This window comes from Pristiophorus japonicus, chromosome 16 (assembly GCF_044704955.1).
Source record: "Pristiophorus japonicus isolate sPriJap1 chromosome 16, sPriJap1.hap1, whole genome shotgun sequence".
Classification (NCBI taxonomy): Eukaryota; Metazoa; Chordata; class Chondrichthyes; family Pristiophoridae; genus Pristiophorus; species Pristiophorus japonicus.
In genome coordinates this window covers 100305894-100328770 of record NC_091992.1, presented here as the reverse complement: position 1 = coordinate 100328770, position 22877 = coordinate 100305894, and the positions used below count along the sequence as shown (strand labels likewise).

General features: G+C 49.3%; 1 protein-coding gene across 2 annotated transcripts in view; it reads left to right on the top strand.

Annotated features, from left to right (window-relative positions):
- cfap52 (cilia and flagella associated protein 52) overlaps window positions 1–22877 on the top strand; it is a 131922-nt gene that overhangs the window by 96087 nt on the left and 12958 nt on the right. Inside the window, exon 13 of one of the 2 annotated variants that reach the window (XM_070858184.1) lies at window positions 15853–15964. In XM_070858184.1, coding sequence (XP_070714285.1) covers window positions 15853–15964 — 112 coding nt within the window. Of the gene's footprint in view, window positions 1–15107; window positions 15389–15852; window positions 15965–22877 lie in introns of those variants that run through there. The other variant, XM_070858185.1, reaches the window with a different exon arrangement.

The window sequence follows — 22877 nt, the reverse complement described above, 5'->3', positions numbered from 1 at the left end:
GATAAACTGTTTTTGTGATGTTGATTGAGGGATAAATATTGGCCTGGGCACCGGGGATAACCCCCTGCTCTTTTTCTAAATAGTGCCATGGGATCTTTTACATCCACCTGAGAGAGTAGACAGTACCTCGGTTTAACGTCTCATCCGAAAGACGGCACCTCCGGCAGTACAGCACTCCCTCAACACTGCACTGGAGTGTCAGCTGAGTACAAAATAAAATGCAGATTGTAATCCTTCCAACAGTTTTTCTTCCCCAAAATATATTGTTTTAGAAAGGGAATAATAATTATAGAAGAAAATAGAATATTTAGACACCAAAAAATCTATTTAGACCCCAATATAGTCTATTTAGACTCAAAAATGGCTATTTAGACTCAAATAAAGTCATTTAGATGCAGATAAAGTCTATTTAGACCCCAGAAAATCTGCTAAACCCTCTAACCCCAAATTATATTAATGCACACAAATCCAGAGAGAGAAAAAATTATTATCGATCAGATTTTTCAGACACAAAAAGTTTATTTAGACCTCAAAAAATATTTAGACCCCAAAAAAGTCTATTTTGATCCCAAAATATCTGTTAAACCCCAAATTACATCAATACCCACACAACCAAAGAGAGAAAAATTATTACATCAAGATTTTTCCACACAAAAATAGCCTGTTTAGACCTACTAAAAAAAATCTAACCCATTTTTCCACATAACGGACCCCATAAATCCCCAGAATTATCTCAACACACAGAGAGAGAAAAATGAATTAATTATTTAGATTCTCCATCTCACAAAAAAAATCCCCAATTTTTTTTTTCAAATCGCCCCCAGATTGCGGGAGGGTGTCGGGCGGGGGTAAAACCTGACGTAAAGTGAGTGTGGGTGGTTCTCTGGATGGCGCTATTCGGAGGAAATTCGCGGTGGTTTTCACACCATCCCACTGTCGGCTGCACCGTCCGATTTTCCCTCGCCCGTATGAACTGCTCTTTTTTTCTGTCTGCATACCTCTTTTGTATCTAAACTCTCTTGGTTTATCGCTCTCTCTCTTTCCCTCTATCTCTGTCTCTCCTAGGCACACCAAAAGACACTTGGTACAGTGTGTGGAACATTGGGATGAAATGAAAGAGGAGACTGAATGCAGAAGTACAACTGGCACTCAGCCTGTTTTTCCACCAAATGAATGTAAACATTTGTCTAATTTCACAGGGAATGTGAAGTTGCATTAGAGTATAAGTAACAATTTCAGCTTAACTGAGAGAGGGCTGGACCATTTACTGAAATACAATTTTGTGTTGAGCAGCAAGTGGACAAGCTTAAGTGCAATCGTTTCCACAAACTGCTAATCATCATCATCATAGGCGGTCCCTCGCACGAGGATGACTTGCTTCCACACCAAAAGGGATGAGTTGGCAGATGTTTCAGTGAAGGACCCGATATTCCAGTCCTGAACTCCAGAGGTGTTACACATCAGTCACCACGCAACTTGACAGAGCTAGGCCTTTATCCAGTGGCAAGGGTTAACCAGGATGACTGGAGACCTGTTCTAGTGCATGGATCTAGTGCGTACACATATCGCAGTGTGGGCTGGCCCGTGCTGCCCCGGGCCCTCGGCTCTTCTGAGCCCTGTACCCCCATTTGCCGCACCTCCACCACAATCTCTCAGCGCTCCTCCGCCACGATCTTGCGTCATTCCACCGCCACAAAACATTCGCCACACCTCCACCACGATCTCTTACCGCACCGCCACACCAAACATTTGCTGCAACTCCGCCAAGATCACTCGACGAATCTCAGCCACGATCTCTTACCGCTCCTCCGCACTGATCATCCGCCGCATTTCTGCCTCGATCTCTCGCTGTTTCTCCACCTCAATCATTCGCCGCACCTCCGCCACGATCTCTTGCCGCTCATCCGCCCCGACCTTCCCGCTCCTCTGCTGTACTTGGGGCCCCACCGATGTTCCCACCCACGCTCCAAATAGCAACCTGGGTTTTGATGACATCACCCAGTCGCCCACCTCGAAGCTGTTGCACACTTGGAGCGGCTCGCACTGGATGTTGTAGTGGCATTCTCCAGCTCTTATACTCCCGACCTGCGGTGGTGCCCTCTCGCAGGTCGGGGTGGCCCACCTGCTAATAATCCCCTTATGAGTGCAATTTTAATAGAAAGTCACGGTAAAAAAAACATGAAACACAGTCCAAGGCAGGAGAAGTGTCTCATACCTTTCCCAATTTATGTTCTTTTCATAAGAAGGCTAAACATGGCAGCTGATTGTAGAAGAGATGAAATAGGTGGCAATAATTCACCCACCTGTAACATAATCTCTTCTGCTGACTAAACTCACTGCTTCTCCCACTTGGTGTTGGTTGAATTTGCTCTTTCTCTTCTGTTGTCTATGTTTACCTATCTCCCACTTGTTTCATTTGCTCCTCTCTCACCAGTCTCACTTATCTTTCTCAGACTGTCCACATTTATTTTTCTCACTGGTCACATTTACCTCTATCCCCCAGTCATATTTAAACCATTTCCCTCAATGGGCATATTTTCCTCACAGAATATACTTTCCCCACATCCACATTTGCTGCTTCTCTCCTGGTTCAAGTCCTTGAGTCTGTTATCGCCTCCCAAATCCGTGCCCACCTTTCCCAGAACTCCATGTTTGAATCCCTACAATCAGGTTTCCACCCCTGCCACAGAACAGAAATGGCTCTTATCAAAGTCACAAATGACTTCCAATGTGACTGTGACAACGGTAAACTATTCCTCCTCGATCCTATCGACCTGTCTGCAGCCTTTGATACAGTTGACCACACCATCCTCCCCCAATGCCTCTCCACCGTCGTCCAGCTGGGTGGGACTGCACACACCTGGTCCCATTCTTATCTATCTAATTGTAGCCAGAGAATCACCTGCATTGCTTTACTTCCCGCTCCTGCACGGTTACCTCTGGTGTTCCCCAAGGATCTATCCTTGGTTCTCTCCTATTTCTCATCTACATGCTGTCCCTCAACAACATCATCTGAAAACACGTCATCAGTTTCCACATATATGTTGACGACACCCAGCTTTACTTCACCGCCACATCTCTCGATCCTTCCACGGTCTCTAAATTGTTAGACTGCTTATCCGACATCCCATACTGTATAAGGGGTTCTCGGGGAGTGTTGTTGTGCCTTGGGTGTCTCCCTCTGGGCTTCTGCCCTCACAGCTTATGCCTGGCCTGTGAGGTACCCTGACTGCTGCAAGAGCACCCCTGGAGAGACTGTGTCCACAGCTTATGAAGGGGGTTTTGAGACTCGTGCGTCCCCAAAGCTTATGCCTAGCCTGTGAGACATCTGTGAGTGTCAAACACCCCTTCTTCCCTAGCCTGTGACACACAGTTGAGCGTTTTCGAGGCGCTCCTAGCTTCCCTTACACTGTTCTGACATAAGACTCACGATCAGGAGATGTAATACAATAGAACTGAGACAAGGTGATTCCAAGAGGAACTTAGGCTTCCAATTTATTTGACAAGGTGTATCTCAACAAACAGCAATACACCAACAAAACAATCCCCCTAAATCCCACTAAACGGACACAACGAAAATGTTTACACAAGTTTAGCAGTACATGCCCAACCTCCCACTTTTCCTGGCCTAACTGAGTTGGGAGTTCTGGGGACTAGAGGTTATACTCACTACTGTGCCTTTTGCAGTCTCGTGGTTTGTTTCTTCTATCTTCGGTGTCTTCGGACACTGGTTTTCCTTCAGTGTCGAGAGGCTTGCTGGTTGTTGGATCACGAGAGCAGAGCAGCACACACACTGCGTGAGAAACCCCTTTTTATAGCCAGATTATCCAGTCCGCCTCGCGTGCTGAAATCGATCCTTCCCATTGGTGGGCTTTGTGATTTTGAAAAATGCAGCAGTTTTAGATTATTGCGAGTTTTTTCCACTGATGTTAACCTACTCAAGGTTTGAGTAGGTGTTGATTGCGTTGGCCTCCTGTAGCCATTGTGTAGGCCCTTGGGTTATTTTGGGTTCCCTAGTTTACTGAAGGTCTGCATAATTTCCCTCCAATTCAGTTTTCTCTAACCTACTCAAGGTTTGAGTAGGGGTTGATAGGGTTGGCCTCCTGTAGCCATTGTGTAGGCCCTTGGTTTGTTTTGGGTTCCCTAGTTTTCTGAAGGTCTGCATAATTTCCCTCCATAGTGTAAACACGAGGAAGACAATAGCCCGATAATGGCGATGAGTCAGTCCCACAGTTTTCGAGCAAGTGCTCTCCCATTGGTTTGAAAGCCCCATGCTTCGGGCTGATTCTGTCCCACCATTGGCCCTCCGGTGTCCTCCCCCGTCCAATCACTGCTCTGCCAAGGTCAAACCGTCTCGGTTTCAATTCACATTGCAGCACAGACAGATCCCACAGCTCTTTTCCTTCTGGGTAAAATGAGGGAGTTTTCGTCCTCCCCTACATAATCCCCCATCTGACACAGTCAAACACCACTCGAGTGTGTCAAAGTTCAGGGTGGTGAGAAAACCCTGGGTCTCCCAAATTGCCCAACTTTCCCCAGTTTAACTCTAAACTGATCCCGTCGATATATATCCTTTTAATGCGGTACAAAACACAGAATCCAACAGGTTACAATATACGACAGCAATATACATATATGTACTTAAGATTACAGCAGTAATTGTACATCGAGTCTCATTTCAGTCTTAACCGTAAAACAAAGAAACCTGCCCTGCAAACTTCCCAGGGCCATGTATGAAAATGCAGTCATCCCTGGGAATAACAAAACCGCCTAAGTGTCGCGATCAAGCTTTGTTTATACGTCTTGAGTGTTTAGCAACGGCTCTCCTGTCTGTGTTGTAGCCTGAGGAACTGCTTTCTTTTTTTTTTTCTCCTGAGCTTACAGCTTGTAACTAGCAGATATGCTACAATCAGGAGTTGGCCGATTACTAAGGCATGCGATCCCACCCGGATCCACACAGTATGTCTGCCCATATCCCCAAATCCCACCATGCTGGGGGTTTAATCTGGGCAATCTCCCCTGCTAGAATTTCAGTTTTCTGCTCCATGGTGTAAAAATGTTTTTGAGACAAATCCACTGCCTGGAGGAGGGCTGTAAGTTTCTCAGGTAGTGGGGCAATGGGATAGCCAAAATGGGCGACATATTGTTGTAGGTGGCTGAGGTTGTTTTGTACAGTGAGGTGAATCGTGGAAGGTTCAGGGATGGGTGTGATTCTGGTGTGTGCCATTTGAACCTCTGCCCTGGGTTTAAAGCAAAAGCTGCTGTACGGTATTGGACACCACCTTCCCGGTCCGTGTTCATACCATTGGGCACTTGTGGTGACACAATATGTCCTACCGTCTACATATGCTACCTGTGGAGGCATGTGGTTAGGGGCCATTACCTCCATTGTGCAATTGATGGGCTCTGCCCCAGCAGTGCTGAACCCGCATTGTGGCCTTGCAAAAGTGTTCAAGTGCCGGGGGCACAGGATTACCTGTGCTCCCCTGCTCCGACAACCTGAGAGGTCTGTACCTGTCACAGTGTGCTCCCACATTGTGACATAAGGTGGGACCTCTTGGAATTGAACATGCACCCCTCCACGAATGACTCCCACATTCTCCACTCGGTACAGGGGAGCTGGTCGTGGGGACGCCCCCATCACGGGCATCCTGACCACCACACCCATGATAGTATGGTTTGACTTTCCACAGTCCACCGGTACCGGGTAGGCTTCCGACGCTACACGAAGTTGGCAAGGACTCAAAACATTATCATAAGGGTGCAGTGCTGCTAAGTGCTGGTTGCTGATCCAGGAGGGGACCTGTCCCTGTCTCAAATCCTCGAGGTTACTCCGTCCCTCTCCCAGCAACCAGGCCCCATAGAGCATGCACACCTCATTTTGGGCGGCTTGATCGGAGGCGATTCTATCCTCCCGAATCAAGGCGTTTACAGCCCTGGCCTGTGCCTCCAATTGAGAGATAATTTCCTTTAAGTGAACTGTCATTGCCACCTTTTCGTGGAGCGCAGATCCCACGACTGTATTCTCGTCCCCCAGGATTTTGCGCAGCTGATTCTTTAACCCATTTATCTGGAGGGCCAGTTGCATGTTATCCAAACTGTTTATGGTGTTAAACCCCATGAAAATGTCATTTAAAGTGCCATGCCTCTGCCTGCCCGGTTCGGCCCTTTCCCACTATTTATACAAGTCTGTCACTCTGACATCCCCGAAGTCCAGTTCATAGAACTTCCGGAACATCTCCCGCAGCAGAGCCTGGTATAACAGCTCGGTTTCCCGAGGACACCACGTAGGTAGGCGGACTTCTGTCAGATTTAGCACCACTGATGCCACCGTGTAGTGTATTCCCTGATAAAGTGGTTTCTCGGTAGGGACCAACACTAAACCATTCCCCAGCTCTCTGGTTGTTGTCGGGCACCCGTGACGGATGGTGGGCTTGGCCGTGGGTGCGGGTTTTCTTTCCCGAACTACAGGTTCGGTGGTGTTTACTGGTACCCGGGGATTGGGGGGTCACACACGCTGCGATCCCATACCACCCCATCCCCGACATCCTGCCACCGCCTATAGAAAGCGATGGAGACCCCCTCTGAACACACGCGAGTGGATCCCCACATGCACAAATAAATCCCTTGGTCATACGCCCACCATTTCTCCCAGCACACCGTGACCCTGCCAGATGACCCCATGATGGTTGGGTAGGTATCATTATCCAGACGTTCCCAGTCCGAGTGTCGGTCTCCCATGTCCCTCTTGAGCTTTCTGAGCCACCACCACCGTCCTAGAGGTATGTCCCCTTTTCAAGTTAGGCATACCTTCCTGCCTTCTGTCACTGTCACTCTGGAAGTGGCCACAGTGATCTTCGGGCAGTGGATGGAGGCCTATCCGTAGGTAAAGTCCTTATGGTTGGAGAACTTGGTGGAGTTCGATCCCAACCACCCAGGCCATCTCCCCTCGTGGGAGTAGGTGACCCGGCCATCCGCCGCCTGAGTCCCTTCTCCTGTGGTCATTGTCGGCGCTCTGCCCCCGCAGCATCCGAAAACCAGGGAGTCCTCGGTGTCCCCTCGGTGCCCGGTGCAGATCCTTAGCGATACCAGCATCACTAACGTCCAGTAGGGAGGTGTTGACATCTGAAAGGCAAGAAGAACATGGCCTTGCCTTGAGAGACCTCTCCAGGCTCGGCCTGTGTAACATGTTCCAAACACAAAAAAGCTGTACCCAACCGTCACTGCCTTATCTAAACACATGCACACAATACAAAGTAACAAAACGGGAAGGGAAAATATATACACTGCCACCCGTCCCCGGGTGGCCAGGCTACATCCTGTCACTGTACAGGCGTCATCGACCACTCGGCTGACCGTACCCTGGGGACCAGGATGCCCTCCACTGAGGGGCTCGTATAGTCCCCGTTAATGAGTCTTGTGCTGCCCTCCAAGGCCCTCCCAAGCCCCGGATAATCGGTGGGAGACCCTTGCTAGCGCAACAGAGCACCCTCCCTGTTGTCTTTCGCCTTCTCGGTCTGGGGCGGGGAACTAAGTAAACAGGGGACCACGGCGCCCTGGGCTGTGGCACTCTGTCACTCCTCCTTACTGTCGGTGCAGAATCCCACGTTATGGGCTGCATGCTATCTCCTCCACCTCTTGGGCTAGCCCCAGCTGATCCACCATGGGAGGTTCAGCTTCCCCTTGGACCTTGCTATTGATAGAGCCTTTCTCCCTACTTCTGTTAGTGGGCTGGGAACCTCTACCCAGTGGTGGGATAGCCTTACTGGAGCAGTGAACCATCCCTGGCTGTGGAGCTTCAGGGCCCGCTGCCTCCTCCGGAGCCTCCAAATCCACCGGGGCCTGTTCTTCCCCCAGTGCCTGATTCCCTTCCCTTGCTCGTCCCCTCTGTTTTTTTACCTCTTTTGGAGTCAAACAATTTACATTGATTAATGTGATACCACTTCACCCGGCGAGGCAATTGAACCGCATAGACCATAGGGCTAGCCTTGTCGACTATGCTGTATGGTCCCATATACAGTGGTTCAAATACCCCGACCCGGGCGAAGCTTCTCACCATCACCTGGTCGCCCACCTCCCAATCATGGTGACTATGGGGTTCCAGCAGCAGCCGATTGGTACGGTGCTGTTTACCCATGTTGTTGGCCTCCTGCCAGTGAATCTGTTGAAGCTGTTCAAACAGATTCCTGACGAAGCGGTCCCGGTTCACCTCTCGAAGCTGCCCTTCGGTGAGAACTGGTGCCAACACATGCACTGGGGTTCTCATGATCCGGCCAGTCATCAGCTCATGGGGTGAGTACCCTATGCTCTTTGACTGACTGGCCCGGATTCCCATGAGGACCAATAGTAAGACCTCCACCCACTTGTTCGGTGAGTCTCCCGTCTCCTTGCGCAGCCTTTCCTTTAGGGTCCGGTTCAGGCATTCTACGGGGCCTGAGGACTGAGGGTTGTAGGCGACATGCCATTTGGCTCTTATCCCCAGCACCTTTAGGGTGGCCTGCATCACCTGGCTGGTGAAGTGGCTTCCCCGGTCGGACTCCACGTTTTGAGGTAGACCCCACCGAGAGAACACCTCCCTCACCAGGAGTTTTGCAGTTCCCACCACGGTAACTGTTCGGCAAGGGAAGGCTTCCACCCACTTGGAAAACACATCCACCAGGACGAGGCAGTATTTATAACCTCCCTGGGCGGCCGGTAGGGGCCCGATGTAGTCGATCTGGATCGACTGCCATGGTCCCTCTACCCGCCTGACGTGTCCCATAGACACCTTCCTTTTCTGAGGGTCTGGGTTGTTTGCAGCGCAAACCAAACAGCCCGCGCAGAAATCGCGGACCTCTTCCCGGAGGCCTGGCCACCACCCTGCCTTTTCTACCCGTTGCCAGGTAGATTCCGGCCCGGGATGTCCCGCACCTGGACCCTCATGGGCCAGCTGAAGGAATTCCCTCCGGTGTTGTGGCGGCACTACCCATTTGTCCCCTTTAAACAACATGCCTTCCCACACAGCAATATCTGCAGCACTGTATGGGCCCTCAGCCTTTTCCCCCTTTTTGATAGCAGCCAAGGCAGCCTTCAGGACCGGATCCTGCATCTGGATTACTTTAAGGTCCGGGACCGCAGCCGCCTCTACGCTCCCTTGTGTCCCTGGCTTGCTTCTTGCTGCTGCTATCCTGCCTGCCTCGTATGGGTCCCATGGGCGACCTGTACGAGCACCTTCCCTTGCCAGTAGGTCTGCCTACTGGTTACCTTCCCCCCGTGGCTCAGTTTTGGAGTGGGCCTTTACTTTATGGATATATACATCCCCGGTTTCTCCCACTGCAGCCACGATCTTTTCTAGCAGGGGTTTGGTCACAAGGGGCTTCCCATCCGCAGAGGTGTACCCCCGGCGTGACCAAATCACCAGATACTCTGTACACGAATTGCAAGTGAACATGCTGTCCGAGCAAATCGTGTATGGGGTAGGGAATTCCTCGCGGTATGTGACCACATACATCACCACCGAGAGTTCCGCCTGCTGGGCGCTCAGGGTGCATGGGAGTTTAAGAGCCAAGGCAATCCCTGACTTGGGATCCCAAACTCCGCAGCCCGTGAGTCTTGTACCCACGGAAACTGAACTGGAGCCATCAACGTAGATCTCGCGGCCTGTGGGATGTATCCCTGCCCGAAATCCAAAGTTGATGTCCCATACTCCCTCCACAGAGCATCTATGCGGCTACCCTAGATAGATTAAATTTGCTGCAAGCCTGGGCTCGCAGAGGCCCTTGACCTTTAAAGTCATTTGGGAGAGGAGGAGGGTCCAGCGAGTTATTCTAGCACTGCTCACTGTCCCGTCCTTAATCCTCCCGTCCAACAGCATCTGCGTCATGGTATGATGGGTGAGGAATGTAATGGGGGATACTCCGGTAAAGATCTGAGCTCTCTTTACTGCCCAGTGGGTGGCAAGCAAGTGCCTCTCACAATTGGAGTATCCCTTTTCTCCCTCCGTGAGGACCCTGGAGGAGTACACCACTGGTCTCAGCTGACCGTTTCGCTCCTGGAGCAACACTGCACTGAAGCTGTCGCCACTGGCTGCCACCTCCAGGAAGAATTCCTCCCCCCCCATCAATTGCCCCTCGGGCTGGTGCTACCTGCAGGTCTCTCTTAAGACGGACAAATGCTGCCTCACAGCCCTCGTCCCATTCCCACTCGACCCCCTTGTGTAGGAGTCTGAGCAGAGGGGCGGCAGTGGCTGCATAGTCCTCGATGAAGTCCTTACAGTAGCCAGTGATTCCCAGGAAAGACCTTACCCCCGACACATCCCTAGGGACAGGGAGTTCCTGCACTGCCTTTCTTCTAGCCTCATCAATGGTCCTTTCTCCTGCCCTTATTGTCAGGTCCAGGAATTTTACTTCTCCTAGACCTAAATGGGCTTTCTTGGGGTTAACTTTAAAACCCCCTTCCTTCAGTAAGACCAGCAGTTTGGCCAGCAGTGGACCGTGTTCCTCACTGCTGTCTGTGAACAACAACAGGTCGTCCACATACTGGACCAGCTGGTGTGGTTGGCTGAAGCCTTTTAAGCAGTTCGCCATGCATTGGTGAAAGATGCTGGGACTATTATGAAAGCCCTGTGGGAGGCAGCTCCATGTATACTGCTGTTCCCGGAAGGTGAAGGCAAACTTGTACTGGTCTTCCCTCCGTACAGGGATAGACCAGAACCCGTTGGATATGTCCAACACTGTGAACATGGTTGCGGATGCAGGGATTTCCCCTATCAGATCCGCAACCTCCGCTACTGTGGGAGGTTTTTATTGAGCACCCTATAATCCACCGTAACCCTCCAAGAATTGTCCGGTTTCCTAACCGGCCAAAGCGGGGAGTTGACATGGGTGGCTATGGGTCTCAAAACACCCTGCTCGACAAGCGAGCTTAAAGCTGTCTCCAAATCTGCTTCTGCCACTCGGGGAAAGCCATACTGCTTTTACGGGCGGGACATGGGATCCCCATCTATTCTAACCTCCACTCCTGTGACTCTCCCATAATCGTGTTTATGGGTGGCAAATGCTGCAAGATTTGCTTGCACATAGGCCCGGTACTCGGCCGGGGTGTTACCGACCAGAACCTCCAGGTCGTAACCCCCTTTTGGCTTCATTGTACATAGAGTCCCTTTTCCCTGTTTCTTATCAATAACCATGATTTCTCCCTCTGCTCCCGTGCCCACTGTGCCCCATAGACAGTGATTCCTCAAGTCTTCTAGTATCTGGTGAGCGATGATGAAATCAGCCCCCAAGATCCCTTTTCCCACCTGCTCCCAGTTCATCAGGATGCGCTTCCATTATGTTTGGAGTGCTCCTAAACGAACTGCGAGCAGGACTGAGAAAAACCCAGCCTTCTCATTTCCTGTGAACCCAACTAGTTGATACGGCACCCCGTTTGATAGAGGTGAGATTGCGAGGTCCTCCGAATGGACCATCGTGCTGAAAGCACCAGTGTCCAAAAGGTAAGTACCCAATACACCCTCAACCTCCATCTTGACCCAGGGTCGTCCCCAGGGGTCGTATTCTAGTGGGCACAGGTATGCAGGCTGAGTCTGGGCTAGTCACGGCCTCTACTGGCAGGGTTGCTGGTGCTTCCCTGCCTATTGCCATAGCTACCTTCCCAGTCCCCTCCAGCGCTGTCCTCACTGCAGCTATTATCTCGTCAAGGGATGGTGAGGAGCTCCCTCCACTTCCCCCACTCTGGGTGGCTCCTGAAGGACTTCTCTCCCCATATCTCTTTACTGGGCTCCTGCAATCCCTTTTAAAATGCCCAGCTTTCCCGCACCCGTAGCACACTCCCTCCTTATCAGACAAGCGGCCACCCTCCTGGTGCCATTCCCTTTTGGGAATCGAGTTGGGTTTTACTTCATTTACCCGACCTTTGGAGGTTTTCTCCTCCTCCCTTCCTCCATTCCGTTGGACCAGTGCCAGTTGCCTGACCACTGCTTCCTCGGTGAGGTTGGGGTCCCGGGAATTGAACCACAGTTCTGACCTGGCCTTAAGCCGGGGCAAGCAGTTTGCCACCAGCATCCTCAGCCAGCGGCTGATTCGCCCGGTCGAGGAGCTCCCCCACAGGCTGCGTGGTATACCACCCACAGCCTGTCCGCAAACGCCTGCGGGGTTTCCCCTGTGAGCTGCCTTGTCCTTTCGACCTGTTCGAAAGGACTTCCGTCATCAAAGCCCATAGCCTCAAGGACGGCCCTCTGGACCTCAGTAAATGTGTGCTGCCCGCTCTGGCATTCTGCCGGTAGGGCCGGTACAATTTGCTGTCCAGAGAGAAGAGCAGCAGCTTAGCTGTCTCTTCCTCGTTGCACCCATTAATTTCCCCTGCCTGCATCACCTCCATGAAATGGATAGACGGGTCCCCGCTGCGAGTGAGTTTGGCCAAACGGGCCACCATGGCCCTGAGTGATTGAACTCCATGGGGAATAATAAAGTCGCTCTCCAGCGCTCCCTGACCTTGGCCACCTTCCTGTGGAGGACCGTACTTGCATCCGAAAGCTCGACCAGCGGGTGAAGGACTTGGAACAGAGTCTTCAGAAATCAGAGGAGCTCTCTGCTATCCGGGCTGCGGTTGGGGACAACCTGCTGGCCGAATTAGCTGAGGAGCAGCAAGGGAAGAAGGGGTTAGTAGTGTTTGTCACTCACAGATGCCTCACAGGCTAGGCATAAGCTGTGGGGACGCACGAGTCTCAAAACCGCCTTCATAAGCTGTGGACACAGTCTTTCCAAAGGTGCTCTTGCAGCACTCAGGGTACCTCACAGGCCAGGCATAAGCTGTGAGGGCAGAAGCCCAGAGAGAGACACCCAAGGCACAACAACACTCCCCGAGAACCCCTTACAACTGGATGAGCAGAAATTTCCTCCAACTAAATAATGGGAACACGGAAGCCATTGTCTTAATTCGCCTCCGTTCCCTGGCCACCGACTCCATCCCGCACGCTGGCAACTGTCTGACGCTGAATCTGACTTTTCGCAACCTTGGTGTCATATTTGACCGCAAGGTGAGCTTCCAACCACATATCCATGCCCTCACTAAGACGCCCTATTTCCACCTCTGTAACATCACCTGTCTCTGCCCCTGCCTCAGCTCATCTGCTGCTGAAACTCTCATCCATGCCTTTGTTACCTCTAGACTTGACTATTCCAATGCACTCCTGGCTGGCCTCCCATGTTCTACACTACGTAAACTTGAGATCATCAAAAACTCGGCTGCCCGTGTCCTAACTCGCACCAAGTTCCAATCACCCACCACTCCTGTGCTTGCTGACCTACATTGGCTCCCGGTTAAGCAACACCTCGCTCTCAAAATTCTCATCCTTATTTTCAAATCCTCTGTGGCCACGCCCCTCCCTATCTCTCTAATCTCCTCCAGCCCCACAACCACTCGAGATATTCACTAAACAAGTCTCTGGGATGAGGGGATTGCACTATGAGGAGAGATTGTGTAGATTAGGCCTAATGGGCCCAAATTTGGCCCATCCGTTTTTTCGGCACACTCACGTGAGATGTGCTGACTTCCTACAATCCAAACAGCGGCAAAAGGATTTCCCCGGATTCTGGTCCCTCTGCCGACTCTCCCGGGGCTTGAAGCGGCGTGGCGAGTCTGTAGCGGTCCTGACGTGCAAATCGGTCGTCTGACCTGGGTACAAGGGCGAAAGACTCGGGGCTTGGCGTGGCGTGGCGAGTCCATTGGTGGGGCGGAGCTAGGGCCCTGCGTCTAAAAAAGTGCTGGCAGCTGTCTGCATGCGCAGTAGAGTGTTCGTGCATGCGCAGTAGCTCCTCCCATGATTATGATGATGCGTGCCTGCAGCGTGGGACCCAACGCGTCCTGCCCCGATCCCGGGTTGAGTGGCCTGCCGCACAGGCCGGCCCACTGCCTTCCCGCGCTGAGGGCTGCAAGAAATAGGTTGGTGCGGGGAGACTTTTGATCGGGAAGGGGGAAGAGTTTTGATCAGGTGGGGAAGGAGGAGAGTTTTGATCCGGGGGGGAGGAGAGAGGAGAGTTTTGATGGGGTGGAGGGGGGGCGGGGGGGGAAGGAGGAGAGTTTTGATCCAGGGCGGAGGAGAGAGGAGAATTTTGATGGCGGAGGGGAGAAGAGAGGAGAGTTTTGATGGGGGAAGGGGGGGGTGTGATAACTGTGTAGCCAGTAATTTTAATGAGCTTACTCAAGACTTTCCTTAACCCCATTGATGAAAATACTTTCCTACGAGCAGGAGGTACTTCTAATTTTTATTCGGATATTTTGAAAAAATTATGTAAATATGTTCTGCCTCTTTACTTTTATTTTTGTAGTTTAAGCTTCCATGAATGCTTCTGTTGTATAGTAAATTAACTTTGCGAAGTTTGTCAGTCCTGTATAGCTGATTGATCCTATTCAAGTTCTTTAGTCAAGTCATTAAGTACCTACTTGCACTGATTTCTTCACTCTCTGCAAGGGTTTTCTGTGCGGCCGCAAATGGCTACAAACACTGGCCTAAGTTAGTTTGGAGCAACTATTAGCTGTCCAAACTTGCTTAAATGGCCAAAACGGGCGTAGGTGGCTGGTAACGTCCCCTTTTGAACAAAACTAAACTAAACTAAAAAAATCCTATCTAACTCACTTACACTGGCGCAAATTGAATGTGCAAAATGAGGATTTTTAAGATACTCCAGAAAAATCAAGTTGCTCCAAAAACAACAGAGCAACTTTGAGCCCATATTCCCTAGAGTTTAGAAAAATGAGAGGTGATCTAATTGAAACATATAAAATTCTTAAGGTAGATCAGCTCCAAGCCAAAAAAACCAAAGAATTCAAACAAGTAAAACCAGATCAGCAATAACAACAACAACAACTTGTATTGATATCGCACCTTCAACGTGCTTCATAGGAGCATTATGAAACAAAGTTAATTTACTATACAACAGAAGCATTCATGGAAGCTTAAACCACAAAAATAAAAGTAAAGGGTTAATGCCAAGAAGATGTTTCCCCTGCCTGGGGAATTTAGAACACGGGATCACAGTCTCAAAATAAAGGATCGGCCATTTAGGACTGAGAGAAGGAGAAATGTCTTCACTCAAAGGATTGTGAATCTTTCTTATTCTCTGCCCCAGAGAGCTGTGGATGCTCAGTCATTGAGTATATTCAAGACAGAGGTCGATAAATTTTTGGGAACAAAGGGAATTAAGGAATACGAGGATAGTGCGTGAAGGTGGAGTTGAGGTAGAAGATCAGCTCCAACCCTGAAAAACCAAAGAATTCAAACAAGTAAAACCAGATCAGCAACAACAACAACAACAACTTGTATTGATATTGCACCTTCAACGTGCTTCATAGGAGCGTTATGAAACAAAATTTGAAATCAAGCCAGATAAGGAGATATTGAGGCAGATGACCAAAAGATTGGTCAAAGAGGTACGTTTTGAGGAACGTGTTAAAGGAGGAAACGGAGGTAGAGAGCAATGTTCCAATTTTGTTTGGCCCTGCGCGGCCCCTTTAAGGAGCTGCACAGGCCATACAAAATACCATGCATCCACGGTTTTTATAGTAAAAAGCTGGCAACGCGGGTGCCCTGGAATGCTGCACGGCCACACAGCTTACAGGGAACATTGGTTGAGAGGCGGAGAGGTTAAGGGAGAGAATTAGTCAAGAACTATAATGGGGTGAACTGACAGAAAAACAGGTTTTTAGTGAAAAATAATGACTGTTTTGGAGAAAAATACCATTCCTTTATATATGTGAGGAATTATTTACAGTTTAAAGCAAAATTATACTGAATTAATAGCTTGTTTATATATGTTTAAAAATTGTGTTTTTATTTCAATAATAGAAGTACTACATTGTCACTATTTATTTCAGATTGGATATTGGGAAGTGTATGATGGATCACCTATCAGAGAGCTGGATGGCTCCTTGTCTGGTTCTGTTAATGGAATGGACATCACGGCAAATGGTGACTTCTTTGTTACTGGTAAGAAAAGTCCTAAACTAAGGTTTGGCTATAAATTTTCATCTTTGAAATAATTATCTATAGTTATAGTGATCATGGAATAATCTAATAAAGGGGTTTAGAAAGTTTCCTAAATTTCTAGATTACTGCCCTCTGATTTCTCGGGGATATCTACTTTTAAAATAATGTGCATGCTGGTTACTTGAGGAGTTCATTTTTCTCTGTTCTGATTCTGCTTTTTACTGGCAGCAGTGATCACTGAGGACAGTGATTGCCAAAGCAATCCATGCTATTGGTATACAATGACTTTTAGACTGAAATGTTAATAATTGTGAAATAAATTTTCAGTGATCACATCTAAATTACTTCTCAATAAACTAGCAGCAATGACAATCAAAATACAATCCTGCAATACACATCTTTATATATCAATGACAGGGAATGCATTGAACTTTGTATTGCAAACACAAAAGCAAATATAAACCTCAATAAACACCGATATAATATGAGAACTTCACATTATTGGAGAAGAAAAACTACAGAAAACCTGAATATACTTCAAGACATTAATCTAATCTCAGTGTTGAGGGTATAAATTGTTTAGACTTCACTTTCATAGCGATAAACATCCTCTCTATTGATTTATATTAATGCTTTGGGTTTGATTCAACGTATCCATTCTTCTCTATATCTTTTGTTTACTTTACTCAAAAGCTACTTAACTTCTTTACTAATCAAAATCGTTGTCGTTTTGTGAACAAATTGCATTCTGGAATACAGTAGAACTGTTTATCGACCTGTGTGGCATATATGTGATATCAGTATAAAACTAACTTGCTATACCAGTAGCAACAGCAGAAACGCATTGATATGGGAATATAGGATTCACATAGAAATGTTGTACAGAGTAAGTTGCGCTGTTTGGAAACCAATTGGGGACGATTTCTGTAATATGAAAGATATAGGGCGAGAACCTCCACTTTTGTGCTTATCGCCCCAAAATGGGCATATTTCCGGCATGGTTATTAAAAAAGGATTTTCAGATCGCCGGCTTCTCGCCCATTCTCAAAACACCTAGTTTCCATTTTTGAAAATGGGTGTTACCGCAAGCAATATCAAATGGGCGGTAGCGTTAAATTTTTTTGACCTTCTGCCATAAAGTGTGGCCGTCCTTCGCAACGGCATGGCAATGCTCGATTCCCGCAATTCAGGAGGTCAAGGGTCATCATGGCATGCATAGAAGAAGATACAGAAAGAGAGGGAGCTCAGAGGCACTGAAAGCGTGTGTGGCTGTGGTGTGTGCTTGTCTGACTGTTGCGGGAGGCACGACGGAGATTCATCAGTAGCAAAAAGCCTACTAAGCACCAAGAACATAGTTGGCACCGAGTTTTTGTCCAACAAATAAGATATAACGGAAGGGATGGAGGAGGCCCTGGAGCTGGTAGCCAGGAACACTGGTGGACCCCAAGATGCCGCATCCTCATTGCCAACCACACATGAGAATCAGCAGCAACTTCTTGCTTCTGGCTCGGAGCACGTTCCCACCTCGGGACTGTCCTCTCCCGTATCCGTCCAAGCAGTGCTTCGGCCGTCATCGCCCCACCCACCCACCACCCCCCCCCCCCAATGAAGCATTGCCTGAGGACTTCCTCGGCCAAGCGGCTTGGAGTCAGGAGGGGAAGGGGTAGAGGTGGGGAGGAGAAAAGGAGAAACGCGGGGGGAAGGGGTTGAGGTGGGGAGGAGAAACAGGGTGGTGGGGGTTGGTTTGTACAGAAATACTGATGATTTCAGCCTAATTTTCGATTTAAATGTTTTTTATTTAACAAAACTGCTATGTATGCAATAAAGGTACAAGCTGAGTACTGTTTAACTGAACAAGGTACAAACTTGGTTCTGCTTTATTATGGCCCAAAGTGCCTGACTCACAAAATGGCTGGCCTTTTATACCAGAGCAGCACCATGTGCGTGCTGCTCAGTGGCCTCCAACAATGACACCATCTGGTGGCTACAAACAGCATGTACATACATGACAATACCCTCCTCTGAGATCTTATCACAGTCTTTCACAGGTTGAGACTGTCCGGTGCTTTACGCTCCGGGGTTGACCGTCTCAGTTCTATTCCGGCCTTGGGTGAATGTACGAAGTCTGTTGTGGCTGGTGGCTGGATGGCAGACTTGTTGGGGATGGCAGTGGCCATGTCAGGAATTGCAAGTCCACTTTTATTGAACAAGTCCATGATGGAAATTCCACATTCACTGATGACCCTTGAGTCCACTGAAGGCTGCTGGTAGGTTGGTTGGTCGTCGACGGTTTCTTCGTCCAATTCTCTGGTTCGTCAGTGTGCCTCAGCTTTGTTTGATCCATGTGTTTCCTACAAATTTGCCCATTCTTGAGCTGAATAACAAATACTCTGTTGCCCTCCTTGGCCATGACCGTGCCAGCGATCCATTTGGGATCCTGACCATAATTCAACACATATACAGGATCAGTAACAGAAATCTCGTGTGACACAGTTGCGCGATCGTGGTACCCTTATTGACTCTGTCTTCTGTATTCAACATGATTACTTAAATCCGGATGTACAAGAGATAACTTGGTCTTGAGACCTTTTTTCATCATGAGTTCAGCAGGCGAGACCCCTGTGAGTGTGTGGGGTCTTGTCCTGTAACTCAGCAGTATGCAAGACAAGCAGGTCTGCAGTGACCCTTGGGTTACTCTCCTCATGCTTTGCTTGATAATTTGTACTGCACGGTCTGCTTGCCCGTTGGACGCAGGCTTGAACGGTGCTGACCTTACATGTTTTATGCCGTTAAGTTTTACAAACTCCTGAAATTCCTGACTGGTGAAGCACGACCCATTGTCGCTCACCACTATGTCAGGCAGACCATGTGACGCGAACATGACATTGAGATTCTCTATGGTTGCCGTGGACATACTGAATGACATGATTATGCATTCTATCCACTTCGAATAAGCATCCACCACCACTAAAAACATCTTGCCCAGGAAGGGACCTGCAAAATCTACATGGATCCTGGACCAAGGTTTGGATGGCTATGACCACAGACTCAGCGGCAATTTTCCTCCTGAGGAATTCGACCTCCGGTGCCATGAGGACACACTTAGAGCATTTAAGTCTGAGTCCCACTATGTCCAAATGCAGTAGAACCTCTTGCAGGTTGTTCAGATGTTCCTTGGAGTCATGACCGGTGATCAGGATGTCATCTTGGAACACGACGGTTCTGGGAACGGACTTCAGTAGACTTTCCATATTCCTCTGGAACATTGCGGCAGCTGAGCGAATTCCAAACGGGCACCTGTGGTAAATAAACAGTCCTTTGTGCGTGTTAATGCACATAAGTCTCTTCGACGTCTCGACCAACTCCTGCGTCATATAGGCTGACGTCAAGTCCAGTTTTGTAAACGACTTCCCTCCAGCTAGCGACGCAAACAAGTCATCAGCCTTCGGTAATGGGTACTGATCTTGTTTTGAAACTCTGTTGATCGTAGCTTTGTAGTCTGCACAGATTCTGACTGTGCCATCACTTTTCAGCACAGGAACAATGGGGCTGGCCCATTCATTAAATTCGACCGGTGATATGATCACTTCATGCTGGAGTCTGTCCAGTTCAATTTCGACCTTCTCCCTCATCATATACGGTACTGCCCCGAGCTTTATGATGGATGGGTCTTGCATCTGAGTCCACGTGGATCTGCACCTTGGCTCCCGTGAAGTTGCCGATACCTGGTTCGAACAGCGAAGGGAACTTGCTCAATACTTGGGCACATGTATCTTCCTCCGACGACAACGCCTTTATGTCATTCCGTGGCATCTGATTATCTCCAACCACCTCCTGCCGAACAGCGTTGGGCCATTGCCTGGAACAATCCACAGCGGTAACTCGTGAACCGCACCGTTATGCGACACATTAATTTGTGCACTGCCAATCGCCTTTATCAGTTCTTTGGTGTACATGCGCAGCTCGGCATTAACAGGGCTCAGCCTGGGCCTCACAGTCTTAGTAAATGCCCTCTCGTTCATGATCGATTGACTCGCCCGTGTCCAGTTCCATCGATACCGGTATCTGATTAAATTTCACGTTAATCAAAATTGGTTTACTCTTGGTTATGAAAGAGTACAGTCCATACACTTCCTCCTCTGGCATCTCGGATTGCGTATCCGGACCGCGCTAATCTGACTCTAATCCTCCAAGTGGTGTGTCGCAGTTCACTTGCTCATCTGCAGACACTTGCGCTGGAGATGCCCCACTCTCAGACAGCCTTTGCAACTATATTGCATAAATCGGCACTGCTGGTGCTGATGATTTCCCCCACAACGCCAACTCGGAGAAGTCGGATACATTCCCGCTGGCGGACTTTGGGCAGCCACAGGTTTCGTGAACGCAGCCGGATAGGCCCTGCCATGTGCCGCTCTGCCGAACGCTGAATCATTTGCGAACGCAGCTGGATAGGCTCTGCCATGTGCCGCTCTGCCGAACGCCGAATCAATCGCATTTACAGTACTTGCCAAGGTTCAGTTCTTCACCGCTATTTGCTTTAAACTCCTGTCCGTCATTATACATGATTGAGCGATCTGGATGGCCCTTTTTAAATCCAACTCATCCACCGCCAGAAGTTTGCGCAGGATCACCTCGTGGTTGTCCCGCAGCATGTCTGCCAACACCGTCTCAAACTTGCATGGTCCCGCTAGATGTCTCAGGTCGGCAACAAATTCCGCTGTGCTCTGGCCCTCCGATAAAACCTGTATCTCGAGATGATGAAGCCGTTGTCTGGCTTGAGGTGCTCCCGTACCAATGTACACAACTCCTCGTACGTTTTCTCTGTTGGATCACGAGGCATGAGTGGATTCTTTATCAGACCATAGATCTTTGAACCGCATACAGTGAGGAATATGGCTTGGCAGCGATCTGCATCGTCGCCCCTTTTCATTTCATTGGTTAAAAAATACTGGTTCAAACGGCTCATAAAGTCTGCCCAATCTTCGCCCTCCACGAATCACTCTAAAAATCCAATCATGCACATTTTGAAAACAAAGGTTCTTGTATTCTCATCGCCAAATGTTATGTATGCAACAAAGGTACAAACTGAGTACTCTTTAATACTCTTAACTGAACAAGATACAACCTTGGCTCTGCTTTACATAAGAACATAAGAATTAGGAACAGGAGTAGGCCATCTAGCCCCTCGAGCCTGCTCCGCCATTCAATAAGATCATGGCTGATCTGGCCGTGAACTCAGCTCCACTTACCCGCCCTCACCCGTAACCCTTAATTCCCTTATTGGTTAAAAATATGGCCCAAAGTGCCTGACTCACAAAATGGCTGGCCTTTTATACCAGAGCAGCACCATGTGCGTGCTGCTCAGTGGCCTCCAACAATGACACCATCTGGTGGCTACAAACAGCATGTACATACATGACAAAAACCTTGCAGCACATTGTCTCAGATAGCTAAATCATTACATGCTGGTGATTCCTTAACATCAAAGAGTATAATCAACTTAACTTCAATCAACTTAAACTTTAACTGATTGATGTATGACCTGCACACCCAGCAGTGAGTCAGCCTTGTAAATAACACCAACGTTCTTTCAGGCAAAGCGATCATTGATGAGCTCCTGACGTAAGGCTCTTGCAGCTATCATACCCCCATGGGCCCTTTCATGCGGTCTACAGGGAGGCGGGGGCATGGCTTCAGCGTCAGCCTGATTGTCTGGGCTGATGTCAGCGTCCGCCTCCTTGTCCTCCTCTTCCTCTCTCTGGTGAGGTGGACTGTCAAACTCGTCAGGCAATTATTGTCCCCTCCTGATAGCCAAGTTGTGTAGCATGGAGCACACCACCACGAATTGAGCTACCTGCTCAGGGTGGTATTGGAGCTCGCCTCCTGAGTGGTCCAGGCATCTAAAGCGCTGCTTCAGCACTCCAAGTCCGACTGCGGCAACTACAGAGGAATCTCCCTGCTATCAACCACTGGGAAAGTCGTCGCTATAGTCCTCCTCAATCGTCTTCTCCCCGTGGCCGAGGAGCTCCTCCCAGAGTCGCAGTGCGGATTTCATCCCCTCCGGGGCACATGGACATGATTTTTGCAGCGCAACAGCTGCAGGAAGAATGCAGGGAACAGCGCCAGCCCTTATACATGGCCTTCTTCTACCTTACAAAAGCCTTTGACACTGTCAACTGCGAGGGTCTATGGAGCGTCCTCCTCCGTTTCGGATGCCCCCAAAAGTACGTCACCATACTCCACCTGCTCCACGACGACATGCAAGCCGTGATCCTTACCAACGGATCCATCACAGACCCAATTCATGTCTGGACCGGGGTCAAACAGGGCTGCATCATCGCCCCAACCCTCTTCTCAATCTTCCTCGCTGTCATGCTCCACCTCACAGTTGATAAGCTCCCCGCTGGAGTGGAGCTAAACTACAGAACCAGTGGGAAGCTGTTCAACCTTCGCTGTCTCCAGGCCAGGTCCAAGACCACCCCAACCTCTCGTCGAGCTGCAGTACGCGGACGATGCCTGCGTCTGTGCACAAACAGAGGCTGAACTCCAGGAAATAGTCAACATATTTACCGAGGCATATGAAAGCATGGGCCTTACGCTAAACATTAGTAAGACAAAGGTCCTACACCAGCCTGTCCTCGCCGCACAGCACTGCCTCCCAAACATCAAGATCCACGGCATGACTCTGGACAACATGGACCACTTCCCCTATCTCAGGAGCCTCCTATCAGCAAGAGCAGGCATTGATGGTGAGATCCAACACTGCCTCCAGTGCGCCAGTGCAGCCTTCGGCCGCCTGAGGAAAAGAGTGTTTGAAGATCAGTCCCTCAAAACTGTCACCAAGCTCATGGTCTACAGATCCGTAGTAATACCCGCCCTCCTGTATGGCTCAGAGACGTGGACCATGTACAGT